The 10,409-nt window shown below is 48.1% G+C and overlaps 1 protein-coding gene across 1 annotated transcript; it reads right to left on the bottom strand.

Moving 5' to 3' along the window:
* Positions 1–9,411: 9,411 nt before the first annotated feature.
* RPRML (reprimo-like) lies at positions 9,412–9,747 on the bottom strand. The gene has a single exon (XM_015428951.1). The coding sequence runs from the start codon at positions 9,745–9,747 to the stop codon at positions 9,412–9,414; it is 336 nt and encodes a 111-aa protein (XP_015284437.1).
* Between the last annotated feature and the right edge of the window lie 662 nt (positions 9,748–10,409).

Genomic DNA, 10,409 nt, shown 5'->3' on the forward strand with positions numbered 1-10,409 from the left:
TCTCGCTCACTCTCTCTCTCTCTCGCTCTCCCTCTCTCTCTCTCTCTCTCTCTCTCTCTCTCTCTCTCTCTCTCTCTCTCTCTCTCTCTCTCTCTCTCTCTCTGTCTCTCTCTCTCTCTCTCTCTCTGTCTCTCTCTCTCTCTCTCTCTCGTAGTGGGGGTGGTTTCCTTTTTCTTCTCATGTCCCAGCCATGACAGCCTCCAGCTTGCTTCAAACCTGCTTTGCTTAAAATAACTCTGATCCGAAGGAGGTAATTAATCTCTCATTAAATCTCACCCGTTCTTTGTCTGCATCTGTGCTTAAAATCCACCAAAAAGGCACACAATAGATTCTGGAGCCTTTGGGAATGAGGTGGAAGGGAAAGGGAGGCCTGGCTGTTGCCCGAGATTTGCGCCTGAAACGGGCTTCCCGTGCTGTTCAGTTCCAGCAACTGCCGTCAGGAACTGAGCATACCAAAAAAGTGAGCTCCCAATCACTACTTCTCTACATTCCTAGGGCAAGCTCAGTCCTCGTCGGATGTTTTCTAATGAATTATTATAATGTTTTAATCTGTAAACCTGCATTAATTGTAGATAATATATATGTTGGTTCTGCGGTGGCTCAAGTGGTTAAGACGCTGAACTGCAGGCTGTGGAAGGTCGGTAGTTCAGCAGTTCGAGACCCCCGAGTGTGCCGCATGACGGAGTGAGCTCCCGTCTCTAGTTCCAGCTCCTGCCAACCTAGCAGTTCGAAAGCAAGAAATTGCAAGTAGATAAATAGGGACCACTTCGGTGGGAAGGGAACAGCGTTCCGTGCGCCTCGGTGTTTAGTCATGCCGGCCACATGACCACGGAAACGTCTTCGGACAGCGCTGGCTCTTCGGCTTTAAAACGGAGATGAGCACTGCAACCCTAGAGTCGGATTCAACTGGCTTTCGAGCAAGGGAACCTTTACCTTTACCTATGTTGGTACCCGCCCAGGGCCTACAATCTGGGGAGGGTGGGATGTAAGTCTAATAACATACAATTCTCCTGTCTTCCATTTTGTCATCACAACAACCCAGTGAGGTAGGTTGTGTTGTGAGCACAGCCCTGCTTCTTTCTCTTCTAGAAAGAAATGAATCCGACTTGATTTGTTTCATTTGTTTCCCATTTGTTCCATTTGTCCCGCAGAGGTCTCTTGCAAAGGTGGTTTTGGAGTCTGATGTTTTGCTTGTGTGATGACATCAGGCAGATCTGCGTGTGTCCCCCCCCCCCCTCCTGCTAGAAATACAACTTGACAGCCTGAATTTCCAATCAGCACTGTTGACTAAGCGAAGAATTACAGATGTCCTTTCCCATTTATTGACCTGTCATCCAATATCTCCAACCCAGTCATGTTCAGTAGTATTTTTAAAAAGGATTTAATGGAAACAACTTCTTGGCAGGCATGGGCAACAGCCTCTCAGATTCTAGGAATCAATCACTTACAAATGGCACCTAAATCTGTTTTTTCTCTCTCCTTCTTTCCCTGAACTTAGATATGCTAGTTTAGGGCTCCGGTCAGACATGCCCACAATTGTCGGCATCCTGTGCTGCTCCGACACAGAAGCGGAGTTAAAAGACACTGGGGGAAGTCTGGTGTCGTGGTTAAGTGCGCGGACTCTAATCTGGCAGAACCGGGTTTGATTCCCCCACTCGTCCACTCGCAGCTGCTGGATGGCCTTGGGCAAGCCATAGTTCTGGCAGAGCGGTCCTTGAAAAAGAGCAGTTTCTGTCAAGAGCTCTCTCAGCCCCACCTACCTCACAGGCAGAGGCAGATTAACCATTAAGCAGACTAAGCAGTGCTTAGGGCACCAGGGCCAAAGGGGGCACCACAAAGTTGGGGAAAGGGTGAAAAGCTTAGTTTGTACAGTCTATTGTGTTATCCTATGAATAAATTTTTGTATTGCTGCAACCTACATTGTCTATCTGGTCAGACAGGTCAACAACTAAAATGGACTGGGTCAGTGTGGGAAGGAGGGGGGGCACCAAGATTGGTCAGTGCTTCGGGCACCCGTGAGCCTTAATCCGCCCCTGATCACAGGGTGTCTGTTGTGGGGAGGGGAAGGGAAAGGAGTTTGTAAGCCACTCTGAGACACCTCTAGGTCGTGAAGGGCAGGGTATGAATCCAATCTCTTCTTCTTCTTCCGACAGGCCACAGATGGACTTTCTGCTGTCTGATTGCGCAAGCACACTGATTGCACAAGCCCAGGGCTTCCCAACTCAGTGCCATTTTTTTTGCTGCTTAGCAGTATGCGCATAACTGCATAACCAATCCATAGTTGTGCACTGCCGCGGGAGTTCGATTCCTTGTTTATGTGCATGCAGGGGAAAAGGTAAGCCCCCCAATCGCCCAAACATGCTGTCTGATTGGGCAGTGACGAGCTGAGCCTGCAGCGCTAAGGGATGTGTAATTGCGTGACTCCGTTCCAATTTCCCCCGGAGGAAATCGGATCAGTTCCCCTCCATGCCAAATGGCACGTCTGACCGCAGCTTAGGATGGAGTCAGCCACAAACCTGTAGGACTGAGTGAACTTGGTCTATGTTGCCCCTCCAGGGAATGGGGGGGGGGAAATCTGGGTTGAATGTTCACTTTACTTGGATTTAAAGATTGGCTGTAAATTTTACCCTGGAAGTCAGCGGGCACAGACAGGATTGCGAGGTCGTCTGAGGCTGTGGCCCTGAGACTTGGGTAAGTGGGGAGAAGGTGTAGAGCCTGGAATCTAAGGAGTAGAGCGCATAATGCTTTGGGGTCTGGAACCTGACAGGGGCAGATGCACAGGAATGAGTGTGGGGACTGGGGGCAGAATAATCAGCAAAATCTCTCTTGCAGGAGACTTAAAACAACTCCGGTAGGGTTTTCGAGGCAAGAGACATTCAGAGGTGGTTTTGCCATTTCCTGGCTTTGCGTAGTGACCCTGGTCTCCCATTCAAGTACTAACTAGGCCCGACCCTACTGATGAGATCAGGCTAACCTGGGCTATCCAGACCAGGGCAAATATCTCTCTAGTATAACCGTGGTCCCTCAAACCTTGACAAACCTTTGCCACAGGAGGTGGCGGCGGCTACAAGCATGGATGGCTTCAAGAGGGAATTAGATAAGCATATGGAGCAGAGGTCCATCGGTGGCTATCAGCCACAAGGTATAGATAGGGACTTTGGGGCAAGTAATGCTCTGTATTCTTGGTGCTTGGGCAGGTCAACGGTGGGAGGGCTTCTTATGTCCTGGCCCCACTGGTGGACCTCCTGATGGCACCTGGTATTTCTGGCCACTGTGTGATACAGAGTGTTGGACTGGATGGGCCTTTGGCCTGATCCAACATTGGCGTCTCTTATGTTCTTATGTTTTTATGACAAGGAGGCGACAAACCATGACCCTTCAGACCCTGTGTGCTGGGAGTGTGTGTGCTGAATTAGGTAAAACAGCAGAGGACCCATGAGAAGTAGCAATACTTAAAACTTGGGGGCAAATAGTTTAATCTTCCTGTATTTTAAGCTTTTAAGCTTTTAATCTTCCTGTTTGCAACTCACTGTTCTATACAGAAAAAAATCCCCGCAAAAAATATACAACACGGAAGTGCTGAATTAGAACTCATCAAGAAACTGAACATCTTCTTGTCCTGGTTTAAACCAAGATTTAGGATTCCTCACTTCTTATAATTTCTAGTAACCCAGGAAGAGAACACTCCTTTTAATAGCCGCCCTGAGCCGTTCGCGGGATGGGTGGGGTATAAATATGATAAATAAATAAATAAATAAATAGTTTCAATAGACTGCTCTTAAAATGTTGCATCATACCTAGAGATGTAAAATTTCCGGAAATTTTGAAGCTCAGAAAACCCCCCAGGGTTTTTCCAGTTTTTTTCGGGGGGGGGGGGACGGAAATTTTAGGAAAAATTGGAAAAAATGCCACATTAGCACTTCTTTTTTCCCCCCAGATTGAAAGTCATTCTGTTACTTTAGGAACATAAAATATGACTATGGACATTTTTACTTGGCCTGAAATTATCACAACTAAAATTATAGTGTATCCAAACAATTATTCCAAACAGAATACCCACCCACATGCAAAAACAAAACTGAAACCTTTTTCTTTTCTTGTGACAATAGCACCTCCTAAAGGAAGAAATACATCTTGTTCTTGCATTGGAGAGTTCAGTTTGTAACGTAGGACTTGCTTGTAGTCAGTGCACAGAAATTAGATCAATCTGATAACATACATATTTTTAGAAAAGACCTGTAAAAGATTTGAACACCTTGTCTTAAAATATTTTATCCACCATGTTAAAATAAAACGTTCCATAATCAATTTATTTTATTTTCTTTTTTCAAATTTTCCAATTTTTCTGAAAAAGACACAAAAAAAAAAGCCTCCAGGAAAAAACAGGAAAACCCCCCCCCCCCAAATTTTTCCAGTTTTTTCCCCCGGGCCTTCACATCCTTTGAAGCTGCAGGGCCAGCCTGCCACTGCATGATCAGATGCAACCGCGGGTGAGTCAGGGTTTTTTTTTTTTTTGCCATTTGTTCCCGATGCGCTTAAACGGGGAATCGACGGCTGAGGTCAGACTGGCAGTTTGAAGCGTGAGGGAGTCATGGCAAAAAAGACCTGGAACAACTTGTTCCGGGTATTCCCGGTCACACTGCACCGACTGATGCGGGAGCATACTGGGAGGAGCCACAAGGAAGCGTTTGCACTGTTGACCCGGAGGCGCGGCTGTAAGCAGCTTTTTCTCACACCGGCAACACGTACCTACGTGCGTATGCACATCAGCAATTATCAATGTGGCTAGTTCGCACGGCTTGTAGCGTGCACACGTCCGGGAAGCGGGATTAATGCGCTCTCCAGGGTTGCTACTACTTTCACCTGGTATTTTTTAAACTCGGGAGGGAAGCGTTACAAGACGGGTTGAGTACGGCTGGGGAACGCCGGACAGATGTGCCTGTATGAACGGCCCCTTTAATCCGTTTGTGAAATGTTTGTGAAACGCGCCTCGGGCCAACCTGCCAGTCTGAACTCAGCCGATGAATCGCATCTCAGCATGAGGGCTCCATATGGAGAGTGCAACGATGCGCATGCTAAGAAGGGGGGGGGGGGCAACGGCATGGAGTCGGGATGGCCTGAGTTCCTGCTGGGCTTTTTCTACAAAAAGAGCCCTGAGTCTGGGCTAATAAGTATGCCATCTACCGGAAGCCACTTTCTCTGTCCAGGTGAACCTCTGGGGAGGAACAGAAGCAAGAAGGAGACTGTTGTGGCTGTGAAGGAGACCGTGCTGAGGAGAGTGAGAGAGAAGAAACTGGGCGGTAAAGCAACGCTCCCTCTAAACCGTGGAGTCTCGTGAGCAACAATTCTACTTTGTGAGCCACTGGCATGAAAGCTGTGAGCGAGCGATTTGGCTGCTGCATCAATGAGTTTGCTCTGGCGCCACCCCCTCCTGAGTGAAGGCAAAATTGTGTGAGCCGGAGGAGGCTGAAAAACTGTGAGCTGGCTCACACTCACTCAGCTGTGGCACCCTCTTGTGAGAGCCTTCTGTAGCAGGCTCAGGCTCATCAGAAGAGAAACCAGATGGGTTCCAGGAAGAGATGGGGGCTCTGGTCTCAGACTCAGGGGAATGGGCATCCCTCGAGAGCCTGAAGGCAGGACCTCACCACTGCAGGACCTGGAGCCCCTCGCTCCCGTAGGCCATAAGCAAGAGTCTGTGGATCAGACCTTGTCACTGGGGGACCCAGCAGACATATCTTAAGCAGTGTGAAAAGTACTGGGTTCGACGCATGGAGGACTGGGACTACGACAGGCGTTCAGACGCGTTTATTGTACTTCGCAACAAGACTAAGAAAAAACGGCCCTGCAAGGCCAACTATCTACACTCCACCCGGCACACCTCTGTCCCCATTGGAGGGTTTGAATTTCCCGCCAAGGGTGCTATTGGTGGACTCGAGGTGGGCTAGGATCCGAGGTCCCCTTTGTGTTTGGGGACCAAGCTCCTGCTTTAGCTGCGGACCCCTGGTGGCGGTCCGCGTACATAACACAGTGGCAGCTGTCCTGCTCGCTAATGTCCCATGAGCTGTACAGCTGCACAACCAGGTGTAATTGCAGCTGGCCCAAGACTTGGCCATTAAGGTGGCATGCTCTAGTCCCGTAACCAGGCAGCTGCTGAGGAAGACAGAGGCCTCAGGGTCAAAAAGGTGGGCACTGTGTGACATACCCCCAAATGAATATCCATACCATGTCCAGAGCATTGGCTGAACCCTCTGGTGCCATGGGCACTGCCAACAGGGTATCCGATGCTGCCTTTGAAAGGGCCGTGGCAGCTCAAATGGCCGACGCATTGCCAACGCCACACGCAGCCCTGCAACTCACAACTTTCCCCCCTTAAGGACGGTTTCATGGATCTCAATTCTCAGACCGTGAGCTCTACGGAGGAGCTTCAAAGGGAGATTACAAGGTGAGATGGCTGAGCTACAATTCATCAGCAAGGTTGGGACAATGCCCCCCCCTCTCCTGAGCCAAATCTTGTTATAGATGCAGTTTCTCTCAGAGCTCTCTCAGCCCCACCTACCCCACAGGGTATCTGTTGTGGGGGGAGGAAGGGAAGGAGATTGTAAGCTGCTCTGAGACTCCGAGTGAAGGGCAGGGTATAAATCCAATCCCTCCTCCTTCTTCGAAACAAGACTTCCTCAACCATTACATATAGGTGGTGGGGGGGGTTAGTTGTCAGGATGGGCTACTTAGGGTCAAGAAGCATAAGTAACTGAGCAATAAGTATAGCTAAGATTGAACAGCAGCAAATTGGCATACAGATAATAAAAGACTTAAAAACCAGATGTGACAACAAGGTTTGAGTCCAGTGATACCCAGAATTAAACTTTGTTCAACACCAGTTTGAGAGAACCAGGTTTGATTCCCCACTCCACATGCAGCTGCTGGTGTGACCTTGGGTCAGTCACAAGTTCTCGCAGAGCTGTTCTCTCGTGGACAGTTCTTGAGAGAGCGCTCTCAGCCCCACCTGGCTCACAGGGTGTCTGTTGTGGGGAGGGGAAAAGGAAGGAGATTGTAAGCCGCTCTGAGACTCCTTCGGGTAGTGAAGGGCCATGGGGTATGAATCCAATTGGTCTGATGAAATGTGCCTGCACACGAAAGCTCACACCTTGAATAAAAAGTTGTTGGTCTTGAAGGTGCCACTGGACTCTAACCTTGTTGTATTGCTTCAGACCAACATGGCTGCCCTTTGTTGTCGTCGAGGCGATTTAAGTCCAAAAAACCTGGGGCAACAGTAGGCTGAAATCAGGCTGCCCAACGTAGGGAGGTGACATAATGCAGAATGGGGAAAAAGCCCGGAATAAAAAGAAGGTTGAATTCAATTTTAGGGCAGGAAAGTGCAGAAGGGGCTGCTGTTTTGCTATGGACTTAAATTGCTTGGACTCAAACACTGAGAAAATTCGGAGTGGCAGGCAAATGTGGACAGGACCCAATGACTCTGTCAGGAAAGAGACTGGGCTGGTTGCTCAGCGACTACTGGAATCTGCAATGAGGGCGACACCAACACATTGAAGGTGTTTGGTGGGAATATAGTCATCCTTGTCTTTAAACACGGGAAGACTCTTTGAAGCTGAAGGAGGCATGTTGGAAGAACATTGGGGGGGGGGGTTGTTTTTAATAAATACATTTTTCTTTGTGGCCTTCCAAGGGGCGTCGTGAAGATAAAATGGACCCTATTCTGAAGTCCTTGAAGGACACGTTGGAAGTAAATATGAAAAAAAGCAAACTAATACGTAAATATTATCCTGCCTCCAGGAACTCAAGCTAGGGTTGTGTAAGTATAAAGTCCTGTCAAGTTACAGTTGACTTACGATGACCCCAGCAAAGGGCTTTCAAGGCAAGTGAGAAGCAGAGGTGGTTGGCCATTGCTTTCCCCTGCAGAATCTTCCCTTGCTGGTCTCCCTTCCAAGTACCAACCCTGCTTAGCTGCTAAGATGTGATTAGATATAAAGCCAAATAAACATACGGGTGCTTTATTGTTGCAGAATGTGGGACCATCTAGCTCCATACTAATAAATGGGAATCTCCCCCCGCCCCCCCAAGTTTGTATCCCTCTTCCCTTAGCGAATTTATACTGTGTGAACACACAAAGCCCTGCAAAAGCCTGTTCTTGCTTAGCAAATGCTTAGCTGGATTCGATTCTGAAGCCTGACTTTTGCTTCCTTCATTTCTCAGTGCTGTATTTCTGTCTGGATCCTACCCTCACCAGCCTGGCAACGAGAGCTCCCGAGAACGGAGGCCAAGTCGCTTGTCCTTAAATCGGTTTTCTTCAGCTCCTGCGCTTTGTATCTTGAAAACTAAATAAGGTTAACAGAAGAGGTGATTTGCGGTTTACTGGGTCAAAAGGAGGTGCATTTTGTCTGTAACCTTTGCAGAATCTTTTGTGAATTTCTGACTGTTAGCGGTTTAACAGACTGAGCCATCTCCCAATCATTGATTCTGGCTTTAGTTTCATTAGACGTATTCATCCTAGCAATAAACTCCATGCTATTTATTCTGTAATCATTTGAACCTGTAACTGAAGCAACAGATTATTCACACTCTAGGGGAAGAGATACAAAACAAAGAGACAGAGAGAGACTACATTTTCAAACATAACTTTTTTTTACTACCCCCCTCTTCCAGTTTTTCAAAATAACATCTCCAAGAGGACATCACGTTGCATTTGAAAAAGTTAAATGTATACAGTCTAAGAACATGCTTTAATTTAATTTAATCAGGGTTCCTTTGGGGGCTTTTACAGATGGGAAGAGTAACCAAGTCCAGCGTCTTTCAAAGCACAAAATTTCATTGGGATGAGGACAGAACATGAACGCAATCTTGCCACTTTACAAAAGTTTTGCCCCCACCATTAAAAGGCTCTGTGCCTCAGGTCGGATGGGGTAACACAGCATTGCATAACTTAGCATGCACGACTTTGAGGCATCTTTCTCTCACATATGACTCAAGGCATTTGGCTTAAGCACCTGGATGCAAAAATCTGGCTCCTGTATGTGGCCAGTCACTGGTATCCAAGGGAGACAGCACAAAATTCTTCAACATCTTCACTCCCCCCTCCCCCATGGAGCATTCGTGCAAAACATACAACATCTTTACATGCAGGAAGAAATTTCATTGTGCACAGAACTGGCTACCTTAATTTTTTTTCTTTTTGACATTTTTTTTTTTACAGGTAAGGACTTTGATCCTTCTCAGCACACAGACACATCTTTCCTCTTTCCTCTGCTTGCTTTCTCCATCTCCCTTTTGGGGCACCATTTAGCAGTGTGAAGCCACCAGCCATCCATTCTTCCAACCTCAAAACTGAGTTCCAGACTTGCGGTGGGATTCTGTGAATGTCTGTCCCCCAAAGAGAAGCAGCCCCACCTTCTCCTCTCAATACAGCCCCATGATCGCGATGCCAACATCTTTGGATGGCCGCCGGTCTTTGACGAAAAAGTTGATCATGCTCTCCGACTTAATGAGAAGGTTGCATCCCAAAAAGAAGACCCCGAACACCACAGTCAACGAGAGCACACAGAGAACAGCAATCTGGACCACTCGGGAGATAAAAAGGCTCCTCTCATCCGGGAGCAGGACCGAGGCCCCTCCATCGCTGGCCACCACAATCCCCGTCCCATTGCAGCAGCCAATCAGAATGCCCAGGTCTTGGGATCTGTTGGAATAGACTCCTTGTCCTGCCAGCGTCTGGTTAAAGAAGGTCCCATTCATTTTATATTTGGATCCACCAGACTTTGCAGAAAACCGTCTTGGGAGTAATTGAGAAACAGGAGACGGAGCCCAAAGGTGATCCCAAAGGGACAGGTTCTCCCCTGCCAGTCACCGGTGCGGTTCACTCCTTGGTTCTTTCTTGCCAAGGCATTTTGTAAGCACAAGGAGAGTCCAGAGATGGAAAGTAAAGCTCTTCCTTGGCACTCTTCCACCAAATCTTTTTACAGAAAACAAGGCAATCCCAGACGCCGAATTTCCAGGCACGGGGGAAAGTGAGCAGGCAGGCAGGCTGGAAACTTGGGAGATGCACGATGCTCTGTGAAACCAACTCTCACAAAAAACCCCACCCCAACTGATTCTAAGCGCCGCCTCCATCCCTCCCACCCGACAGTCAGAAAGAGCTGTCTGCTTACATCCCCTCCCATTCTCCTGACGGCCACGTTCAGTTCCAAGATGCACACAGGCATCCTCAGAAAGCAGTGGAAGGACTGATTTCTGTCTCAAGTGTCTCCTGAACTGGGGGGAATGCCACCTCACCCTTCAGGTGCCCGGCTCCCATGGGCAGCAGTGCGGATTAATTAATTCTTCCGTTCATCCACATGCATCTTTCACTCAGTGGTAATCTGCCTGCGCAGCACAATGCCCTCTTGGTCTTCCCTTTT

This window comes from Gekko japonicus, unplaced genomic scaffold (genome assembly GCF_001447785.1).
Source record: "Gekko japonicus isolate JY-2015 unplaced genomic scaffold, Gekko_japonicus_V1.1 scaffold776, whole genome shotgun sequence".
Classification (NCBI taxonomy): Eukaryota; Metazoa; Chordata; class Lepidosauria; order Squamata; family Gekkonidae; genus Gekko; species Gekko japonicus.